The following is a 24,276-nucleotide window of genomic DNA, read 5'->3' on the forward strand; positions in this document are numbered from 1 at the left end:
AGCAATCGGCCAGCGCGGGTGGCAGCATCCGTCCTTCCTGGCGTCCCAGGCACGTCTCCCCTGGGCGGCGCGCAGGCTGCCCCTTTTAAGCCGCGCAGCTGGGCCACGCGCACCGCTTCTGCGCAGCACGTGGCGCTATCTCGCGATAGCCGGTGGGCGTGGTTCCCACAATTTAAAGCTACGTATGCTCAGATTTCAGCGCTATTTGAAGATTACACTAGTTTTGTTGACGTTTGCGGCAAGATAAATAAAAAAAAACAATTTAAGATCTTCGTTTCGCATTCACGTTTGCTCTAGAGAAAAAAAAAATCAACGTTGAGGAACTGAATCGGGGGCTCTAGTTTCTCTACGTGCGAATCAAGCCACGTAACTCCTCATAACTTCAATAGGCTTCCACAACAATGGGCCAAAGGAGGTCCATATATAGAGAATATTGCGCAGTTTAGATCAATATAATTAAAAAAGTAACGCGCATATATCGATGAAATTGAGCATTCATACTCAAAATTGGGGTCTCAATATACACCCCGAAAAAGAACTTTCTGTCATATAGTTGTTCGACAGTCTGCAGCAAATGTTAATAAACTTGGCTGTCTTAAAAGCTACGCAACAGTAAAGTAGAAGTACAACATTAATTTGCTACGTTGAGTAGATAGGTAAGTATCTCTTGAAAGTGCTGCGGAAAGAACAATGCTGCAAATGTAGTAAATTTTTCAGAAGAATGGTCACAACTGAGGCACAGTCAGACAAAACCGTGTAACTAGCGCTCATTTTTGGCTATCCTTCGCCGAATAATAAAGCCTGACTTATTTTTAATAAATACATTCCAAACGTATTGAAAGACCAAGCTTTTCAATGATATATAGGTCAACTTTGTAAAACAAGCGTAACAGCCGCCGCGTCAGCTGGAAAGGCGACAAAAATGATGTGTTCGTGCCGCCGGAGTGAGACCGCCATTTTACGGAGTTTATTTCGTGCATTGGTGATCTATAGTAACTATTTCATTTTTCGTGAGCACAGAAGTTCTTTTTGAGGGTCACGAGGCGATACGTCTACCGTTTTTCTATTTGTGCGTGTAACGTGATGCATTTTTTTCGCCCAGGACTTCTGTGAACGTTTCACAGAACTCGTCGATTGTATTCAAGATTGTGCTTCCGCATCCTTGAGTTGATGTATCCCGCCGACAGTTTGCAGGGCGCTCGCAGGGAAGCGGAGGCATGTCATATGTGCCAATTGTAATTGGCTTTGAGGGTGAAGACAAGTGCAAATCCAGGTATGCCAGTACTTCACATTGTCAGGCACAAGCTTTTATTCACTTGAGAGAACGAGCTTTAAATCGACTATACGGTGAACAAACACCCTAACTACAGCTTTAGCACACAAGGAATGCACGAAGAAATACATCAAACAAAAAAATTCGACAGATCCCACGCACCGTGGGAGTCGATGTTATGCGAAGCATGCGGCGGGTAGGCGACGGTGGCGTAACTTTTTTTTTATTGAGCGACACGTTACAAAATTACGCTAAAGATTTGTATAAATTTTACACGCACACATATATAGTTTGAAGATCCGTATATGTGTTATATAACCAGTTGTTTACGGTTGGGTAACGCTGCCAATGGCAACGTGGGTATTACCAACACCAGAAGCGGTAAGCTGATACGTAGTGATTATACGTGTCCCGAGAACGCACGCAGGTTTCACGAAACCGTGTGCATGTGTGCAAGACGTTCTTGACAATTCTTGAACAAGGGCATCATCACCGTGATCAGTGAGCACCAGCAGCTGGTCATGACATAAGTGTTATAGGATCCGGTCGTGATCATGGTGACGAGGGGTCAATGTGTAGTGAAGTATGTGGTATAGTAGAGCTGTTAAGATTCGTGGATGCCTCGGTCATTTCGTCGACAAATTGTCTGTCGACAGAGCCGGCGACATGTCGGAACCTGAAGCCACCCTTCGTGTTAGTGAGGTATAGGCCGTCGAGGCTGGTAGGCCTGGATAGTGCTACGTAGACCAACATCAGTGGATGGTGTTTGTAGTATTCGTCGAATACCTGGGCGTATGTGGCCTACGTAGCCTAGTCTACAAAGCGGCTGTCAATCAATCTGGCATCATCCTCGGTCAGCATGAGGCCATTGTCCAGCCTCGTAAGAAATGAAGAGGACACTGCGTCGTTCTCGTGGGTCTGCACGTTACGGTGCGGTGGTGTGGATATCATATGTAACGTTCGTTAATGTATTCCTCCGGGGTCGAGCAATGCTTCAATATAGCTTGCTGAATCATAGGAATACAAACGTAATGTTTATTAGACTGCTATAAAAGCGGAGCCAACACTGGAACTGCAGACGTTAATCTGATATGACGCCTGTATCGTAGGAGTACACATCGTAGGAGCATCATGTAGTGCTTATTGCTTTCTTGTAAAATTAGATAGCAAGCACCACAACTCCAATTGACGTTGCACCGATATTACACCTGCGTAGGATGTTTTTCCAAACCTGTTTATAGACCTGGCGTGGTTCAGTGGTAGAATGTCTGATTGGCACGCAGAATGCTTGGGTTCGATTCCTGCTGGGATCCTAATTTTCATTCTTTCCATTCGTTGAGTCAACGCTGCCGATGTTGGTTTTCCTTAACGTTCTAGCATTTAAGTTACCAATGTCTGTTCTCGCCGTTTCTGGGTAGATATAAATTGTCAATCACCTGTGGCGCATACCCGTACACCGCGGCCCGTGGCAAACGGGTATGTGCCACACGTGTCTAGTGGAAAGGGTTTGACGACGTACGCGACAGGATTTTAACGTTATTCATGTCATGACCCGGCAGTCATATTCGTCAAATCCTCTTACCCTCCCATGCAAATTTTGGTCTACACCAAGTTAAGGAGGCGATCATGAGAGCACCCATACGTAGGCGGCTAGATAGATAGATAGATAGATAGATAGATAGATAGATACGTAGATAGACACGCTCAAAGTGCCAGAGGTTCGCTAAGAAATGCTTCGCATTTAATATATAGTACGGTAAGTGTGCACATTTATTTTGTTTTTGTTTTTGTGTAATAGACAACGTGCGATACTGCTAAGAGCGTGTTTACATCAATTAACGTCGTTGCGCATGTCTTACTCGCCCAGTGCAGCAGAGACAAAAACGAAGAAGAAAACAGGAGCCTCCGGCGTGAGTATTTGGCTCGTTGATCGATTTCGGTCTCTCTTGTTATTTACTATCCTGGTCGGCATGCTCTCACAATTACTTATGCTTGTCCATCACAATTATCATCTAGCGTCATCTGTCATATGCTTATTCTACTGGGCCGGAAACCCCCATATCTTCGGCTTAAGCTGCATCCTGATCAGCCATGTATGGTCGTTACTTTATCTGACATTTAAAAACGCTTTCTATTCTTGGCTCGTCGGCACTAGCTTAGTTTCTATTCTAGTAGATGCCGCCGTATCAGAGCCTGGAGTCGATGCAGCGTTGATTAAAGTCAGGGCATGGAAGGCTGCAAAGAGAAAAATCACCTTATATAACAGAGGAGAAACGTCCGATCAGCCCATACATGAACGGTAGCCTAGCAGCTATTCAATTACGTGCTCCCGTTTGTAAGAATGGCCCTGTGAGTTCATGACCAATCGCCCCAGGTTACCGAACACTGCTTATCAGTAAAGTACGCTGCTGATATAAAATGCATTGAACCCCCTGGTAAGAACGAGTGGCGTTGTATATTCAAACACACCGGCAGTACTTCATAGTACACAACGCTATCTTGACTGTCAAAGAACACTGTACTGATTACAATTTACAATCTACAAACTACACTCTTATGACAAGTTCGAGCTCTTTAATTTCACTGTCAACTGCACTGTAAAAGAGCAATATGTAAAGAAATAAATTGAAGCACACACCGCATTAATATAGGCCACGCGTTGTTCACCAACTTGTATGAACTGCATATTGTCTATGTATTGTGGCCAGCGAGCTCGCAGTTCGGTCCTGGGTGCGTGATGAATGATGCGACGCGCTGCCTTCCATCCGTCTGATTCAGTTGTAACGATGATCCGTACAGTTGACTTCTTTTTCAGAACTGGAAGCCCTGCGAATTAAGAGTGTCCAATGTTTGAAGTGGTTGTGTTCATTGAATCCTTTGACACGCGGCTTGGCTTGCTGGGGAACCCAGCATTGAAACGGACACCTTAACGAGCTGCTTAAAAGTGCACTGCGTTAAGGCAGTGTTTCTCAATTTGATTTTCATGGAAAGAAACGTCCAACTGACTCTGCTGAAGCTGTTCAGGGGGCTGCACTCAGAAGCTGGAAATGCATTTACTGAAGAGGTAATCTTTTTTTTATTACCTACTTTTGCATCTACCACTATCCCTCAAGAGGAAGGTATATAACAGCTGCATCTTACCGGTACTTACCTACGGAGCAGAAACCTGGAGACTTACAAAGAGGGTTCAACTTAAATTGAGGACGACGCAGCGAGCGATGGAAAGGAAAATGATAGGTGTAACCTTAAGAGAGAGGAAGAGAGCAGAGTGGGTCAGGGAACAAACGGGGGTTAATGACATCATAGTTGAAATCAAGAAGAAGAAATGGATATGGGCCGGGCACGTAGCACGTCGGCAGGATAACCGGTGGTCATTAAGGGTAACTGACTGGATTCCAAGAGATGGCAAACGCGTGAGGGGGAGACAGAAAATCAGGTGGGTAGATGAGATTAAGAAGTTTGCAAGTATTACGTGGCAGCAGAAAGCACAGGACCGGGTTGATTGGCGGAACATGGGAGAGGCCTTTGCCCTGCAGTGGGCGTAGACAGGCTGATGATGATGACTTTTGCATGGATTTCGCTCAAGTGCATGAAAAGAAGAAGAGCAAGAAGAAGGAGAAGATAGTCAAGCAAGTTTAGCCAGCGAAATTTCAAAGCCTTTATTTTGGGGTAGCCACGAAGCACAGTTTCGCAATGAAATTTAATGTGAGCATGTTGTACCATTTTATAATTGCTCACATTCTTCAGGCTGGTTGCTTTTCAAGACAACACTCATCAATACACTTGACGGGTACCAGCTGACGGGTACCAGCTCTAAACGAAGCAGCTGAGCACCTGGGCCACTGGCCTTAATATAGTTTGCCTTATTCCATGTGATGGCAAACTATGTGGGCGGCCCCGGTGCGAAGTCCCTATGGAGAGATTTAATTCCGTCATGCGACAAATACAGTAGCGTGCTCACACACGGGCGGATAAGGTTTGCGTTTTTCACCATAGGACACAGTTTTGGGCAACAAGGACAGAGAGGCAGTGGATAGTTCAATTATCGGAAATTGCTAAATATGTGAAAGAGTGGCATCAAGTTTACAGCTTTGTAATTCAACAGTAACGTTATCCCCATTCTATAAGCTAGACCTCATAATGCATGCAATGTTGACTAAATTTATTCAATCTAGAAGAGTGAAATACATCACTAATGGCTCCTTAGGCTGGTGGTCCTCCTTGTCAAATATGCGTAACACTTACGCAAATTGCTTGTAAGCAACCTAGCCATTTCGTATAGAGTCTAAATTTACGCCGAATTTGTCTGCTTCAGTGGTCCTAGATTGTACTATCGGTTTGCGATGCAGAGGTGTGTACTGGCAAATTTCACTCTTCGAAATTTCTTAAAGCTTACCGATTTTCGCGAATCCTCTTGAACCTAAACAAAACCTCCGCTTTCTATAGTCTCTCAAATTCAGTTCTTTGTCTAGGAAGCAACAAATTTCATTGAAAATGGTTCATAAGTTCCCTTGTAAAAGCACTTGCCTGTTTGACATCTGTCAGAAGAGAGAAATCAGAGTTGGTCCCCAGCTAAGGTTTTCTCTTGAACATCCCCTGACAAGTCCTCTTTTGAAATTTGAGTTGTACACTGAGCGGTGTAAGATACAATCTAGGCAGCGGCATAAAAAAAATCAAATCAGCTCTTCATAGGAGGATTGAGGAGAGATTGAAGTTCTATCCCTTTACTGTGCAGCTGTGAAGACAACTTCCGTGCCAGCATTGCCACTCTCTTTTCTGCTTATACTAGGATCAACAGCTGGCATTTCTTTCCCACTTTTTGTCATACATATACCGGAAACGAAGGATCGCTTCACAACCCCCTGTCTTGATCTCCAGTTTACTCTATCCTGTGCGAGCTGATTCCGTTTTATCCCTGCGAACTTCTTAATTTAATCACTCTACCTAACTCTCTGCCTTGGTACCTTCTTGATACCAATTGTGTTGCTCTAACAGTTCACCCTGTTGTCTGTCTTGCGTATTGCCTGGCCGCGGCCTAGGTTCATTTGTTTCGCTTGATGTCAACTAAAATATTCGCTACACCTCTCTGTTCCCTGATAATTTCTGCCTTCCTCCGATCTCGTTGTTCCTACCACTTTCCGTTCCACTGCACGCAGCATGGTATTTAACTTTTTCTCTAGTTAACTTTTAACCCTCCATGTTTCAGCCTCATATGTTAGAACTTGCAGTATGCACTGATTGTATACTTTTTGCTTTAATCGCAGTGGCAGATTGCCTGACATTATATGGGAGGGTCCGCCGTATGCGCGCCAGCCCATCCCTATTCTTCGGTGAATTTCCTTTTCGCAATTGGCCTCCCTTGTTAGTAATTGACCAATGATACATATTCTCGAATAGTCCCATGGTGAGTTTCCAATCGTGAACTCTTTCTCATTCGCCATGCATTTGTGGATTATGTTTGTCTTCATCGTGCTTATTTTAGCCCTGGTTTAATGCTTTATTGGTTTAAGTCCTCAATCATTTTTAGCGACTCATGGTCATTGTTAATTGAGAGCACTATGCCATCTGCAAAACGCAAGTTTTTGAGCTATGCTCCGTTATTTTTATTCCTGCTTCTTCCTAGTGTAGTTGTTCGAATACGTCTAGAGAGTGAGAGAGACAATAAAAATAAAAGAAAGGCGGGGAGGTTAACCAGGGTCCAGGGATGAGCCCGGTAGGCTACCCTGCACTGGGGAAGGGGGGGGAGGAAAGTTAGAGAGGAGGAGAGAAAAAGTATGCAGTGAACAGCATTGGAGAGATCATAACCCCGGCTTACTCCTTTTTCAATTGTAATTTTATTGTTTTTTTTTTCGTGCAAATGCAAGGTGGCTGTAGATGTCAGCTAGGCTATTTAAGTGCGTTTCAGGTACTCCTCGTGACTTGGTGTGCTGCAGATTTCTGGTATCTTTACTGAGTCGAAGGCCTTTTCATAATCTATAAAAGTTAAATAAAGGAGTTTGTTGTATTCAGTATATTTAATTCTCAATTACCTGATTGATAGCTGTGATTCGTCGTAGAACATCATTTACTGAAATCGGCTTGCTCACTAGGTTGGTTAAAGTCGTGTCTATTTTATCCTGTGTGAAATTACCTTCGTAAATATTTTGCATATCACCGGAAGTAAGCTGATGGGCTTAGAGTTCTACAAGTCTCTTGTGTTTCCTTTGAGGTGTATTAATAAAATATTGGCATGTTTCCAGCTCACTGGTACTTTTGATGCTTTGCGGCACTGAGTGGTTGGTGTCGCAAGTTCCTGCCGTCAGAACCCCCTCTATCTTTAATCAAATTGGCTCTTATTCCGTAATCTCCGGCCGCTTTTCTGCGCTTCATATCGCGTACGGCCTTTGTAACCTCGTCGGCAATTACATATGGAACTTCCGTGTCTTGCTCGACTTTTCTTTCAATCGAAGATGAATGACTTATTTGCGAACTATATACTTAAGAGCAGAGCTCCACTGCCACCCTGACTATGTCATTGAAATTATTCATAATATGGCCCTGCTTATACTTTAGAGTGTCATTTTGGTCCTTCGCAAACCAGTTTAGGAAGTGGTATAGCGTCTGTCCCCAATGTGAGAGGTATTGAAGTGGATCGCCAGCGCAGGCGGACCCGCCTTACTGGCTTTCCTAATGGCGAGAGGTGCCCTGACCTGGCGTTTGGTAGTGTGGGTACTCATCACGAGAAAGCGTCTTCTATTCGTGCTCCTCTTTCACTGTGCTTTACTGGTTGTGTGGCTGACAAAGTATGTTCTTTCTTGTTCTTTATGTCTACCCTCCCCCGCTGTAAATCCTTATGGCGGTGGGTAAATAAATACCTAAATAAATGGATAAATATTATCAGTGGTTCTCAGGCAACTACAGCACTTAAGTTTCTCAGGGCACTGTTCTCTTTGAAATAATTCATTCTAAGGTGGGTTAATTGGTTAATGACATTACGATAGATTTTTTGGCGGCTGTTTCTCTGTTCTGTGCATTGCTGGTCACATCGCTTCCTATTAGGTGCCGAAGAAGCCGTGTTTCCAAATGTGATTCGAATGCCTCGGTTCAACGTTCACACAGCCCAAATGGAATCTCGTTTATGCTATTTCTAAACTGTAAAATATGGGAAGCCGTTCTTTACCACCAACAAGAAGCTCGCCTAGGAATCCAATGGCTGCCGCGGCGCTGAACATGAGGTAGATGACGAAGATGGACTGCGCCTCGAACAGCGACAGGGGCTTGTACACATCATCTGAGCCGGCGGAGCACTTGCGCCAGTCACCATATTGCTCCTCCATCCAGCCGTCCAGCAAGCCGCTCTCCACCGTCCAGCTGATGCTGGTCTCGGAAATGGAAGTGGTGTGCTCTTAACATATAGAGTGATCACATTAGCGCAAAGCTGCGAAATAGTGCGAACGTCTGCAGCACCTCTAGACTAATAACGACGCTCAAAGATGGCATGTGGCGTTTAGGAAGAGACAAAAAAAAACAAAAAAAAATCACAGCATATCCACGGAGTGAATGATGATGAGTGGGCGAAGCTGCGGAGGTTCATCGGTAAACCGTGAATCTTCCGTGAATTCTGCCCAGTACATCATCACCGACGTGAGATCGGGCGCGTTTATACTAAAGGTTCGATGAGAGTTACGACGACTTGCAGCTCACTTTAATTTTACATGTACGCTGTGAATTTTCATTGTTTAGAAAACCATTGCTTTAGAAAACATCTGGCGTCTTTCGTTAAGCAGCTGGCGTCTTTTCGTTTTGCTTTAGAAACATCTGGCGTCTTTTCGTTTTGCTTTTAGAAAACATCTGGCGTCTTTCGTTGGTTTATTTCATCAATCAACGGCGTTTTGAACAAAATTTTTATTGTTTAATCACGCACAGGAGAAATCTCACCAGGCACTACCTTGGAGGTAAACAATGGCTGCTAATGGGAATGAGAGACAGAAGTCGGCTTTTAGCTAACACTTACACTTCTACTTCTACTAACGTTTCCTACTGGAACATGCCAATGGCTGCTAATGGGGAATGAGAGACAGAATTCGGCTTTTAGTTAACGCGCACGCTGCGAATTTTTTTATTGTTCAACAACGCGCAGGAGAAATCTCCCACCGGCACCACCTTGGAGGTCAAGATCTGGTACTAGCGTTACGACTGGTTACGCACTACGAGGGACGAACGGGTGCCGCTTTAAGGAGCTTCGCCCCTAAAACATGGCCGATACCTCTGCCGTAGGAATCGGCATAACTCGAGTGTGAAACGTTTCGTCACAGAAGTAGTCTATTGTTTATTGTGCATTGGCTTGTACAATGTCTATTGATGTTGGGCAGCTATAGCACCGTTTGACGTGGATGCACCCACGTTGACGTTTAGTGGTACATTTCTATCGCGACAACTACCGCCCATGATCACCGTTGTGGTAGCTGAAGTTGTTAACGTATACCTGGGCGCAGCATATCGTGAATCCCACGCAAACATGGCGTCAACAAGCACATAATAAACAGTGGTACTCGATGTGCACTTCTTCAAAGCGTTGTTAATTGAGGAGACACACGGCATGATGTGCGCTCCCTTGTTATAGGGTAACCTACGACTGCGCTTTGCATACACTACCACAATGCGCTTCAGCAACACGGGAGGCAGAGATTCGTAGCTTCAACGGCGAACGCGCGACGGCATTCCACGTCCTGGTGCGTCTGTCTCGCTCCTCAAAGGCACGACATGCACGAAGGCACGACATGCGCGCGTCGACATCGTTGCCTTTCTGCGGTGCTTATTGCTGCAGTTTTATTGGTTTTATTAGGCGGTGCTATCACACTGGAAGCAGTAGGCGGTGGAGAAACATCGTTGGCGCACTCCAACAACGAGCCGTCGCACGCTAACACGAAGCGAAAGGCAAAGAACGTAACTGCGCCTAGGGCGACTCTTCGATGCAAGCGCGGCCAGCGCTCCTCGCTGGCATCAAGACCTCGAGACGCTCGGCCTGCGTCGTCGCCAAGTCGCTCTCTATCGGCGTTCGTTAGTGCCATGACGCAATACTTCATTTCACCGCTCACACATGGCGGCACCGCCCCGCACCGGCTAGAGTTACTGTATATGGCTCCTTTAGGATATGCTTCCTGCGCTCTAGCCCCGGCTACCATGCCAACAGAGACCACCGTGCGAGAATGTGTGAGAGGTATAAGGCGCGTTTGTAGAGCCTCGTGCATGCGCGTCCGTGGCGTGATCGGTGGAGTGCCGGGCGCCTATCGTCGCGGACCGAGGGATCCTGGGGTTCGATTCCCGGCGGCGAACTTTTTTTTTCTAGTTATTTTTCCTTCTTCTGCGTTAGTGTACCTTTTACGAACGTCATATCCGTGATGGAACTACGTCAGTGAAGTGTCGTTGTACCCCGGCATAAAACACTATCGTGTTAAAAAAAAACGGCGTTTTTTCTCAACAGTGTTCTCGCATAAGAAAATGTGGTTCGTCATCATGCACACTTATCTGCACAGTTCATTTCGGCGTCGTCGTTTTTTACACACCATCAAGTCTACGGCTGTGGCGCGCACTTCGGCCAGGCGATTCGGAAAGCGCTGAATACGTGGCGTTAGTCTTTCAGAGGCAGAAAAACGTTTGTGCGGCTAAGAGGTGCAAGTGGTACGACGGACAGGACGGTTCAACAACTATCCTGATGGCGTGGACTTCACTGATTAAGGTTTTGTGGCCTATATTTTGAATACGTGCGCGGTTGCATGTGCACTGCTTCACCTTGGGTACGCTGTACTCGGAGTGCGTAGCTGCTGGAAATGAGGGCGACGGTGAGTGCGAGAGCGTTCGCGGCACGTGGTACCTACCAGGGACGTAGCCAGAAGGGTGGGGGTGTTCAACCCCCCCCAAATTTTCAGTTCTGCTTGCGTATATATGCATGCACACATACAAACGCACGAACATACATAAAGTATGGCTGAACGTCCCCACTCCGAAAAGAATTTTTGGCTACGCCCCTGGAAACTACATCCGGTAAGCAGCCGTTCAGTCTGTGGTTCTCGGTGGCGCCGGCGGAGCGCTGGAACCCTTCGCATAACGCGCGCATTCCAGCTCGAGCCGTGATCGCATTGTCTTGAAGCCATGGAACTCAGCTCTCCGCCGGAACCACACGACTGTTTAGCAGATGCTGCCGCCTCCACGTCGAACAAGGAGGAATGGAGAGGGCCCCACAATGGAAATAACGAGTGTTGTTAGCCTGCTTAAAGCTTAGCAACGAATTGTTACTGTCAAGGCGAGAGCCATACGTGCGACTGACCGTTGGTTGATCGCGGCGACGAAAGCTGGGTCTTCGTAGCGGTTGAGCGCCACGGCATACTTGTGCGGGAAGAACTGCTCTTTCGAGAAGTAGAAGGTGCCGTGCCTCAACACGCCACAGTTTGTGGCCACGTGGTAGCGCATCGTGGTTGCGTCGCCGACTATGGCCGCGACTCCTCGCTGAACTTCGATGAGGTTGGATCTGGAGTAGAGTGACTTGGTTTCGATGGTGCCGTTGCAGCGAACGACCATTCTCCATACGGCCTGGTACTCGGGTATATTCAGCGAATTCTGGGACACCAAAGATGTTTGCGTATAAGCGGAGCCAAAGATGTTGCGTACAAGGAGCCAAACACGAAAAGAAAGTATACTGCGATGTACTTAAAGTGCCCCTAAATCACTCCGGGGTCAAAGACGAAGATTGGTTTCTTTCTCGCCTTATCTACCCTTTCTACCGGCGCTGTCTCCTGCTCGCCTGTTATTTCTTTATAAAACACGTGGACAATGCCCACGCTAAGCGTTGAGCGTAATAGGATTTCGCGTTTTTCGGCTACACGTTGTTATATGTCCGCTTGCGCAATCGTAAGTGCATAAACGATGTGAAATCACTCGATCGCGCACGATAGTCATGCGAGACGAGGCAGAAGGGGCGTGCGACTACATGGCAAAGCAGGGTTAGGGACAATTCACAACTTGTATTCCTCGTATATGGACTAACTGAGAGCTTATACCCTCATGACATCACGTTCAGAAGCTGCGGGACTCGCGAACTGCGCCGAAAAGACGGGAAACGCCCAGAGAGAATAATGTGTTCGTTCTTTGTATTTTGAAAGGTTGTTTCGGGGTCCTTTTAAAAAAACAGTGCTCTTTGGCTTCCGAGGTAAATCTCGGTTAAAGCAGTAGGTGCGGCTACTAAGTGCTTCAGGGACAACGACGAAGGCGAAGAAGAAATATGTATGTATCGGCGAATTGAAATGTGTATTTTACGCAAAGAGGAAAAGTGCACTTAAGCGGCATTGGCTGAAATGCAAGGAAATAGTTACTTATACCGGAAATGCATATCGTATTGAGTTGTTCGTTGAACACCTCCTCTCCGTTGAACAAGGCTCATTAGCACAACTATGCAAAATAAGCAGTAAAATCTGCATTAAAAATTCATGAACTATTTATAAAAACAACGTAACGGCGTCTTAGGGAAAACATAAAGGAGAGGGAAAGTTAGGGAGGTTAATTAATGACGTGCATGGTTGGCGATTCTGCGCTTACGGAAAGGGAAAGAAGTAAGAATAGATAAGTAATTATCACAAAAATATTAAAGCAGGAATCTTTGTTTGCGCAGTCGCCGAGAAAGGACAGAGTAGAGCTTCTTTTACGCACTCGCCTTCAAGAAGAACAAATTGACTTTTGCGGCCTTCTCCATGCGAAAGTGAAAAAAGTATGCTAATAGGAAAACGCTCGCATATATATATATATGTTTTCACACATACCTTAAGCAGCGACTCGTAGGCACTGCCCTTCCACACAAATGTCTTCATATGGCTATGCTTAGCGAGGTCCTTCATGGAATCGATGCGGTCGGGCTCGCGTCGTACCATCATTGTAGCCTTCATGTGGCCCGTGAAAGCGTTCATGAGCACAACCACTGTCAGCCACCACATGGCGAATACGATCCTGGAAGGCGTACCACGTGGTGGTCGTGGCGCGGCTGCGAGGAAGCAAAAGATGGGCATCGGTCACCGGTTGCGGATTTTACAACAGTCACGTCCCATTCACGTCCCGTTCACATCCGCCAGACGGAACAGCCTTACAGTCACCACGTTCTTACAACCGATAGCCGATACATCTTCCATCTGATGTTTGTTCTTCTCTCGAATACAGAACTGAATAGAGCGTAGTATAGTTTGAAGAGTGAACGATACTCTATGGATGATTTGAGATGCTCTGTGCATAGGGAATATCCATCCCGCAAACTATAACGCAGAACAAACGGTGAAGCATAAGACATTCCATTCCTTTATTGCCGAGGGGCTGAACTCTGCATTAGTAGTGCGACTATCTTTTTTTTATTTATTGACATGATGTAAAGAGATGCTGGCACACAAATAAGGCGCCGGCTACTCCTTAGCTCTGTAATTGTGCTGCCATTCGAAGAATGGTAAATACGAATCAGCACTGCAACGCGCTGCTCAGAAGCTTCGCTTGTTTCATAAGTTGCTTTTGCGTCAGTAAAACCATTTCCATCTAGAGATCTTGCAATAATGAACCTAGACAAATGAAACTGCTTCAGCAATGTCCCAGAAGCGGGATTTGGAACACGTGTCTGTAAAGTTGTTTATGTACACTGTAGTGTTGGCCTCACCTTCGTTGAACAGGACAGAAAAATACGTCCACCAGTTTGCCAGCAAGATGTCCCGGATGGGAGTGCCCATCTTCCTTTGTGAAATTAAGTCGAACATCACGGCTGTGGAGAAGCAGAACAGCAGGGAAGCAAGCAGAGCCAGCCACACCTGCCAGAAAGTCGTTGCCGTTCACATAGCAACACGCAAGTTCTCAATGCAGTACACAGTCACAGTCACAAGTGTCGCACTAACGGTTTCATAAAAAGTAATCCATTCCATGATATCCGATTTAAACGCTTTCTTTCTGTGTAACAAGTTAGGAAGGTTCTAATTTAGCCTTTGCTTTCTTTTTCCTACGAAAAGAAAAACCTATTCGCAGAATTTGGAAGTAAATTTGTAAATATTTATATCTGAATCATTGTCATGGGAAATGTTGATATCGTTGTAAATTTATGCACAGTTTCCACGCGATTAACTATAAAACGTGATTTTTCAAAATAAATCTGAAATACGCATGTGAAATAACGAAGGATGCACGTATTGAAACCGGTGTGTCAGTTCACCTTCAACTCAAAGGCCATCAGTGTGCCGAAGATGCTTGCATGAATGACGTTGGGAAAGCCGGCCAAGATGGTCAGGTAGTCGGTAGTCACTTGGGAGCTGAATGTGGTGACTAGAGAACGACCGTAAGTCATGACTAAAGGTCCCAGTGCCAAATCAGACATCTGAAACGATCAAACGTGCACCGGTTATGCTACACAATATCAACGTTATGACAGTCGGCTGCGGGGTGCGAGCCGATTTCATGATAAGCCCTAGTTGCTTATCTTGGTTACCACCTCAAGATAAGCAAGGGGAAGCGAACCATCATCCCCTAGCTGATTTCTTTATTTTGTTCGCGAGCTCAGCTTCGATGAAGTCATCTTCGCATCTCAGCGTTCATCAACTTGCGTCGTCAGCCGCGGAGAGCCACGTCGACATTTTTCCCAATGGCGGGGGGGGGGGGGGAGAATTAGAGCGGGAAAAATTCCGGCCCTTGAACTAACAATTGTTTGTTGCTGATGTTTAAAGTACTTAGTGTGTTGCTTAAACACTGCTGTTTTTGCAATAGTTGAATAATAGTTCCAGAAACTTGAGCTCCCTTGATGCCTGTTATATTAGTCACGCGTACTAATAAAACAGGTCTGTTCAGAATGCCTGATACGATAGTTGCGGGTGTTCCCAGTGCAGCAGAAGATCTAGCTCTGAAACTTGAGCGTCTGATTTGGATATGTAGGCAGACATTTTATTGATGTTAGTTTTCGAATCAAGTAATCCTTTGTTCATATTTTAATGTATTTCATTTGGGCAAGACAAATGCAAGGTTTGCCTTCAAGGCAAGGCGTACTCCTCCTGACTACGGCCTTCACCTCGCTGGAGCAACAGAAGTAGCAGCTTATCAGTGTCACTACCCCTACAGAAAAGTATTAATTACCTGCTGTGTTCTCGTGATTCAGTTCGCGTTGAGGAGATAGGCAGCACGAAGGTACATTCTCTCTCTGCACCGGCCACGTTTACTTATGCCAGCGTTTTGTTGAGTTACGCCATATCGGTTGAGTTAGCTGTTAGCGTTACATTGCATAATATTCCAGTTTTGCTGCTGCCCCATCGATTGCTTGGCCCTCGCGGCGAAACTGTGGTTATTAGGGAACTGCGGTTCATTTTCCTCCCTTCCTTTGTCCAGCGTCTTCAGGTCTTCCTCTTTTTCAAAGGTCGACAACAGGCAACAAAATAGCTACGAGCGTCTCCTTTGTGTAAACTCCTGTAAATGCTTCACTGAAGCCCGAGAAACTATCCACACGGTCGTCCTGCTAGCACAGTTCCTGTAGCTAGGCTTACCTCATTTGTCAGCTGCCTTTCTATCTCTTTCTTTCACCGATCCCTTCTTCACTCGTTCGGCAGGCAAGCGGATAAAGCCAAGTCAATCTACCTTATTCTCACTCCTTTCTGCCAACAGGGACTCACGATCTTGAAAGCCCAAAACTCCCAAATAGACTCACATTAAATACCGTTCGTGTGGACGCCCAACAAGGGCCGAGCTTAGCTGTTGCCACATGGGCGGAAGGTGGGCGGGTTCGATTCCACCTGCCGGTATGCGTCGTAGCCCGGGTTGACACGGAGTTAGGGTATGTCATCGGATGTAAATCCCACACGGTTTTCGGCTGCTAGTCTCGCTGCCCGCGGTTTACGCCGCAGCGAGCCAGAAGAATGGAGTCAGGACGCGCGTTCGCACGGAGGGTGAAGATCTGCTTGGTTGCCAGCTTTGTGTACTTGTTATCTCGTATGCAGGAGTTGCTGGAGTAAGCCACTCTCCAATTTCGCTGCGGACGTAATCGGCGCTACTTAAAGAAGACCTAACATCTCTCCAAAACTAGTCTCCAAAACTGGCCTAGTCGAGCGAGTTCCGCTGTGTATCTGCGCGTGGCCTTAAAGCTCCGACCGCTGCTAGGATGACTACCGCCTGGCTGGCCGTGCCTCGCCAGCCATAGACATGTTACTCGCCGCTCTTTACTTCTTTGTCCCAGCACCCACCTGAATATGATTTCATGTCTTCGCGTATCTAATACGCTATCATCCTTGTTACACGCTTTGGTTGAGAGCTATTGTTGTGTGCGCATGTGCGGTAAGCTTGCCTTGGGCTTATATTTATGCATTGGCGTATGAAAGATTAAAGGAGCTGTTAGTCAGCGCTTGTGTCGTACGTTTATTTTCTTCGTGGGTGTCTTGTGCGTTTGCACTGTAATTTTAGCCTCAGGATTCTGGTCGCAGCGTAACATATATACTGCGGTTCTGGTTCGGCCGACTCGTTTATTCCCTCCTGTGGCATAAGTCTAGAAGAGTCAAAGCGTTCCCACTAGCTCGCACCACCACAAGCCACGGGACGGTTTTCTTTTTCCCTGGCCGACTGACGCCGAGCGGCGTGGCGCTACAGCCCCAAAATAGAAAACTAGTGTGGGTCGCCAGCAATACGACGCAAACACAGCGCGGGCAAAGACGCAACATTTCTCGCGTCTCACACAATTTTAATTTCGCCCCGTGTGGCGTCCCGCGCGTTTCACCCAAAGCCGCGTGCGTTTGAATTCTGCCGTTAGTATCCTGGAGAACGAATGAGGCATGGCGTAATTGAATGTAATTTAAAAATTACGCCATCCCTCATTCGTTCTCCATGGTACTAACGGCAGAATGCTGTACCAGTGCGGACCTTCTTGGAAGAACGGGGTTTTTACATGCCGTGGGGTTCTCATTGTTTTATCTGTAGAAATCCGGAGACAGTAGATCACGTATTTTTGCACTGTTGGGAAGGGGTCTACTTCTGGGATGTTTTACAAGAACGCTGAAGAAAGAGTTTCCTCTGCATCCACTTGGAATCAGGTTTTTGCAGATAGAAAACGAGGATAGAATGCCTTTTGAGCTTATTATGCTTCTTGGACTCCACTGCTTATGGCGGGCGAGAATGGCCGGATTTCACTGCGACCCTGACAGGCGGCCTGCACGTCTGCTTTTTCGTGAGAGCATTGTTCAATTCATAGATGTGCTCCAATAACAAGACTTTGTTCCTGACTGGCTGGCCAGGGTTGAACTTCTGGCATACCTTAAGGAATTTTAAAAAAAGCCAATCCCGTATCTTTTTTTCGTCTTGACACATTCTTGTAGCATTGTTTATTACTGCAAGTGGTGTCTGTTATTGATGTACACGTGACGTTACCGACAATAAAGAAAAAAAAAGGCATGGTGTAATTTTCTACAACAGCGAGCTGCGGAGCGAAGGGTCGCAGTTTCGAAACCCTGGTCGAGGGCTTGGGAATTTTTTTCTTTTAAATTATTTTTATTTGGGGCTTTTATTTATATATACATAGATATTGCCACGCCCAGTTCTTGTTTTATTTCTATGTATTTGGGTTTGACCAGCAAGGACGGTTATCAACGCTCGACGCTGTCGGCGCCGCAGTGCTCGAGAAGCTTCGCGATTGTAGTAGATTATTTTGTTAAGATAGCGCGCAGGACGCGAATAGTCTGGATTGTTCCGAAGCTTCTGCGACCACCAGTGATAAGACTGGAAAGTTCGATGCGCGACGTGTAAAATACGGCGCGTCCCAGCCATGAGCAGATTATCGACGGCCGACGCTCAGTTCGCCGCTATCAGTGTACAACGTGTATTGCTGTAGTTTTCGTTTCCCGGCCACAAGTTCGGCCAAATAAACGGTTTCATCTCGACACGCTGACTGCTGTCTTCATCGAAGTCACGACACCGTGACATCTGGTTGAGGTGCTGCTTCCTTGATGTTCCGGACACCTACGGAGAGCCGGGAACCAAGCCCACAGCGTGAAGATGACGTCGAAGACCTCGTGCAACAGCGAGCTAACCACACACTGAAAAGAGTACCCCCCCCCCCCCCCAATACGGACCCCTACCGGACAAGACAAAGCCAGGGCGACAATGACAACAGGCACGATGACGGCCGCAGCGAAACCTGCCGCAATAGTGATGCAACCACCCAGGGAGCGGCCGACATTCCGGGGTTCGCCATGTGAAGACCCCGAAACCTGGCTGGAGGCGTTTGAAAGGGTCGCAACATTTAACAACTGGAACGCCGACGACATGTTGAGCCACGTGTACTTCTAGCTGGAAGAAGCAGCAAGGACATGGCTGGAGAACCGGGAGTCCACACTTCGAACCTGGGATCTCTTTCGGAGTGTTTTTTTGGAGACGTTCACGAGCGTGGTCCGAAAGGAAAGGGCCGCTACCATGCTGGAGACACGGGTTCAACTCACGAACGAAAACGTGACAATCTTCGCAGAAGAAATGACCCGGCTGTTCCGCCACACTGACCCCAACATGCCAGAAGAGCAGAAGGTTCGTTTCCTCATGCGAGGAGTAAAGGAACAGCTCTTTGCTGGACTTATGAGGAATCCACCGAATACCGTCCAGGAATTTCTCTCGGAGGCAACAATAGAGAAGACGCTGGAAATGCGAACCCGCCAGTACAACCACCGCTTGATCCAAAACAGCACAGCGGTTCAAGCGTGCGACCGATCTGCGTGAGACCATAAGGGCCGTAGGGCGCGCAGAACTTCGCCGAATGTTCCCGTCGCGCCAGCCTCAAACTACCTCATTCACAGACATCGTCCGAGAGAAAATCCAGCAGTCGCTGGGCATCCTCGAGTCAGCGCATCCACAACTGCAAGAAATGAGCTACGCTGCTGCAGCCCGACGCAACGCCCCCCCCCCTCCTCGCCCACGTCAAGACGCCGCGCCGCCCCAGCAGTTCCGCCGCCAGGCACCACTGCCGCCACCACCGACGTCATACCGCCCGCCAGCCGGCCAGCGATACACGCCGAGGAAGACCGACGTTTGGCGCGCCCCCGACCACCGCCCACTCTGCTACCATTGTGGAGAAGCTGGCCACACCTACCGCCGCTGCCAGTACCAACAGATGGGACTGCGTGGGTTCGCCATTGACGCGCCGCGTCCACAGCGGGGTGAAAGACCACGCGACATCGCCGACTACCTCGCAGGAACGCAGTAGACGCCCCGACAACCTTCCCGTTCACCGTCGCCAGGCCGTTATGCCTCACCGCAGCGCCGCCCGTACACTGGCTCAACCCGGGGCCGGTCACCTAGCCCGTATCCGGAAAACTAAGGGCAGCAACCGATGGAGGTGCGGTTGCTGTACGACGAAATACCGAAGATTCTCCGCCGCCGCCGACGACGCCGCGACGAAATCTCAAGAACACGACGCAAACCACACTTAGCCCTGACGACGAAATCTCCGTCCCTGAAGAAGATCTGTCGACGCGACGTAGAAGCAGCGGGACAAGCCGACCTAGCCGTGACCCGATGCCGCGATTTAACCGCAACGCGTGACGATGGATTAGCGGCGTCGACGTACTATTCAACGGCCACAACATCACCGCTCTCGTCGACACTGGTGCCGACTATTCCATCGTCAGTGGACCATTCGCCACAAGATTGAAGAAAGTTAGGACCGCTTGGCAAGGCCCCGAAATCCGGGCCGCTGGGGGCCATCTAATAACTCCTACTGGAGTCTGCACCACAAGAGTCACCATCAATAACCGGACTTATCCTGCGAGCTCTGTGATCTTACAGCATCGCTCCAGGGATGTGATACTTGGGATGGACTTTCTGAGCCACCACGGCGCCATCTACGATCTGAGGTCTGAGTCAATAACACTAACCTCAGAAAAAGCGCTGCCGCCACACACGACGCCAGGAAACCCCGTATTGGATGCGATAGAAGAGCACCTCACCATTCCGCCTCTCTCCAGCATCATCATTTCCGTCGGCACCGAAGAACCCGCAGACCTTGAAGCTGTCATCGAGGGCGATCAGAACCTACTTCTGAACCGTCAGATTTGCGTCGCAAGAGGCATAGCCGAGCTGCGTGATGGCAAAGCAAAGGTAGTGCTGACAAACTTCAGCCAGGAATATAGGCACTTCAACATTAGTACGACCGTCGCCTACATACACGAATTCGTGGACGCCAGCAATGCTTTCGCCCTCTTCGATGCTACCGAACCTGCTTCGACGGATCGACGAACCCAACCAGATTTCGACATCAACGCGAGCCTCCCGAAGCACAAGCGTGACCAGCTAGAAGCCCTGCTCCTACAATTCAAGGACTGCTTCTCGTCGTCGTCGAGAATTCGACAGACCCCAGTCGCGAAACATCGCATCATAACAGAAGAAAGCGCCCTACCAATCCGTCAGAGCCCGTACCGAGTTTCGACACAAGAACGCGAGGCCGTCAAGAAACATGTCGACGAAATGCTACGCGACGACATCATCCAACCGTCCGAGAGTCCGTGGGCGTCACCTGTGGTGTTAGTGAGGAAGAAGGACGGAATCCTACTTTTTTCCGTCGACCATCGTCGCCTGAACAAGGTCACGAAGAAGGACGTCTACCCTCTCCCACAAACAGACGACACCCTAGATAGACTCCACAACACCAAGTACTTTTCGTCGATGGACCTCAAGACTGGCTACTGGCTAATCCAAGTCGACGAGAGAGACCGAGAAAAGACTGCCTTCATAACACCAGACGGACTGTTCGAGTTCAAGGTCATGCCCTTTGGTCTTTACTCGGCACCCGCGACATTGCAACGTGTCATGGATACAATATTGGCTAGCTTGAAGTGGCAGGCTTGCCTCGTGTACGTGGACGACGTCGTTGTGTGTGCCTCAAACTTCGACGAACACCTACGGCGGCTTGAAGCTGTGCTTCAAGCAATCAAGAGCTCGGGACTCACCGTGAAGCCAGAAAAGTGTCGCTTTGTGTACGAGGAGCTCTTGTTCTTGGGACACGTGATAAGCAAGTCCGTAGTACGCCCTGACCCACAGAAGACAGTCGCCAATGCTACGTTCCCGCCACCTGCCGACAAGAAGGCCATGCGTCGATTTCTCGGCCTGTGCGCCTATTACAGGCGGATCGTCAAAACCTTTGCCCGCATTGCCGAGCCACTTACTAACCTTACCAGGACCGACGTCGAGTTCAAGTGGGAAACGCCGCAGGAGGAAGCAATTCAAGAACTAAAACGACGCCTGCAGACGCCTCCGTTACTCGCGCATTTCGATGAATACGCCGAAACAGAAGTGCACACCGACGCCAGCAATGTAGGACTCGGCGCCGTTCTTGTGCAGAGGACTGACGAATTTCAAAGGGTAATCAGCTACGTTAGCCGGTCGCTATCAAAGGCGGAAGCCAACTATTCTACGACAGAAAAGGAGTGCCTTGCCATAATCTGGGCTACATCAAAGCTTTACAGCAGGCCCTTCAAAGTTGTGAGCGACCACCACGCCCTGTGTTGGCTAGCTAACTTAAAGGACCATTCAGGTCGTCTCGCACGATGGAACTTGAGACTTCAAGAATTCAACATTACCACCGTTTACAAGTCCGGAAGAAAACACTCTGGCGCCGACTGCCTGTATCATGCCCCCGTGGACCCGCCGCCGCAAGACGACCAGGATGAGGACTACTTTTTTGGAACCATAAGTGCCGACGACTTTGCTGAACAACAGCGATCCGACCCAGAATGTAGAGGCCGTATCGAATACCTCGAGGGCAAGACCGCCGTCGTTCGGAAAGTATTCAAGCGAGCACTGACGTCGTTTTCCTTACGCAACGGCGTTCTCCAAAAGAAGAACTCACCACTTCGAGCCAAGTACCTTCTCGTAATGCCGTCAGAATCGCGACCAGAAGTCCTCTAGGCCCTGCACGACGACCCGACAACAGGACACCTCGTGTTTCCCGAACGCTGTTAAGAATAGAGGAAAAGTACTACTGGCTGCGCCTTGCCGCCGACGTCACTCGATCCGTAAGGACATGCCGAGACTGTCAGCGACGCTAGACACCGCCAACAAGACCAGCGGGCTTTTTTCGGCCGATTGAGCCACCTCGGCGACCGTTCCAGCAGATCGGGATGGACATCCTGGGGTCGTTCCCAACGTCGACTAGCGGTAATCAGTGGATCGTCGTAGCTACCGACAACCTGACCCGCTATGCTGAAACAAGGGCCCTACCTAGAGGCAGCGCCGCCGAGGTAGCGAAGTTCTTCGTTGAAGACATCGTTCTACGTCATTGCGCCCCAGATGTTCTCATGACCGACAGACGTACGGCGTTTACTGCGGAGCTAACTCAGGCGATCTTGAGGTACAGCCAGGCAAGCCACCGCCGGACCACTGCCTACCACCTCAAACCAATGGCCTCACCGAGCGGCTAAATAAGACCATCGCCGACATGCTGGTCATGTACGTTGACGGCGAGCACAAGACGTGGGATGCCATCCTTCCGTATATGTGACCTTCGCATACAACACCGCTGTGCAAGAAACGACGCAGGTGACGCCTTACACGTTGGTCTACGGAAGGAGCCCAGCAACGACGCTCGACGCAATGCTGCCAACGGCCACCGACGAAGACAATCTCGATGTCGCTGCCTATTTGCAACGCGCCGAAGAAGCTCGACAGCTCGCCCGCCAGCGCATCAAGAACCAGCAGAGGGCCGACAGCCGTCACTATAATCTTCGACGACGCCACATGGAGTACCAACCCGGTGACCTTGTGTGGGTTTGGACGCCGATACGCCGTCGGGGACTTAGCGAGAAGCTTCTTCGGCGATACTTCGGGCCATACAAGGTGCTTCGACGTCTCGGCGCTCTAGACTGCGAGGTTATCCCGGACGGCATGACGGGCTCTCAAAGGCGCCGTGCACGATCTGAAGTCGTCCATGTCGTGCGCCTTAAGCCCTTTTTTGCGCGTTAGCGAACCTGAGGACTATACCTTTCGCTTTATTATTATAATTTTGCTTGTACTTATTGCTTGTTGTAATTTATTTGTGTATGCACTTGTTTTTTTCCCCTTCTATGTTCTGTCGCAAGCATCGGGACGATGCTTTTTCAGAGGGGGGCAATGCCACGCCCGCTTCTTCTTTGATTTTGATGTATTCGGGTTTGACCAGCAAGGACGGTTATCAACACTCGAAGCTGACCGCGCCGCACTGTTCGAGAAGCTTCGCGATTCTAAGGTTTTCCCGCTCAATTTAATCCAAGCGCCAGCCAAATTAATCTAGGCGCCAGTCAATTTAATCCAGCCGCCACTCAAATTAATCCAGGTGCCATTCATTTTAATCCAAGTGCCACTGAAATTAATCCAACCGCCAGCCGATTTAATCCAGATGCCAGCGAATTTAATCCTGACGACATCGTGACTTCAAAGGGACCCAGAATTTTCGGGAACGCGTGGAGTGAATAGCTTCGGAGTGAATATAAGAGGAAATATTATCAAGATGCGTAGAATAAACAATGAATGAGTCACTAGTGACGCAATGTGACTCGCGCGACTTCATCACGCCTATCACCCGCGTACGCACTATTCACACCTTCGACATGTGTATCAAAGGAAAGGCCGTCCACACAGTAATAACTTCATACCTATTGCCCAGGCCTATGATCTGATCACTAGTGACTCAGGTGACGTCATCACGCATATCACCCACGCACGCGCTGTCCTAACCTGTCTTCATGCATATCAAACGAAACGTCTTCGAGAGGGCAATAACTTGAACGCCGTCACTTGGCCTAGTGACCTGATCACTAGTGACTCGCGTTATGTCATCACGCCTAACACCCACGCACGCGCTGTCCTAACCTGTCTTCATGCATATCAAACGAAACGTCTTTGAGAGGGTAATAACTTGAACGCTGTCACTCGGCCTAGTGATGTAATCACTAGTGACTCGCGTGACGTCATCACGCATTTGAGCCACGCACACGCAGTACAGACCTGTCTTCACACATATCAAA

The 24,276-nt window shown here is 48.3% G+C and overlaps 1 protein-coding gene across 1 annotated transcript in view; it reads right to left on the reverse strand.

Moving 5' to 3' along the window:
• Positions 1-3,493: 3,493 nt before the first annotated feature.
• LOC119381932 (glutamate receptor ionotropic, kainate 2-like) overlaps positions 3,494-24,276 on the reverse strand; it is a 33,420-nt gene continuing 12,637 nt past the window's right edge. The window contains exons 4-10 of the mRNA XM_037649681.2: positions 14,481-14,642; positions 13,938-14,085; positions 13,066-13,283; positions 11,580-11,869; positions 8,433-8,629; positions 3,945-4,099; positions 3,494-3,508 (exon numbers count right to left, since the gene is read on the reverse strand). Of these exons, the coding sequence (XP_037505609.1) occupies positions 3,494-3,508; positions 3,945-4,099; positions 8,433-8,629; positions 11,580-11,869; positions 13,066-13,283; positions 13,938-14,085; positions 14,481-14,642 (1,185 nt within the window). The remainder of the gene's footprint in view (positions 3,509-3,944; positions 4,100-8,432; positions 8,630-11,579; positions 11,870-13,065; positions 13,284-13,937; positions 14,086-14,480; positions 14,643-24,276) is intronic.

This window comes from Rhipicephalus sanguineus, chromosome 2 (assembly GCF_013339695.2).
Source record: "Rhipicephalus sanguineus isolate Rsan-2018 chromosome 2, BIME_Rsan_1.4, whole genome shotgun sequence".
Taxonomy (NCBI): Eukaryota; Metazoa; Arthropoda; class Arachnida; order Ixodida; family Ixodidae; genus Rhipicephalus; species Rhipicephalus sanguineus.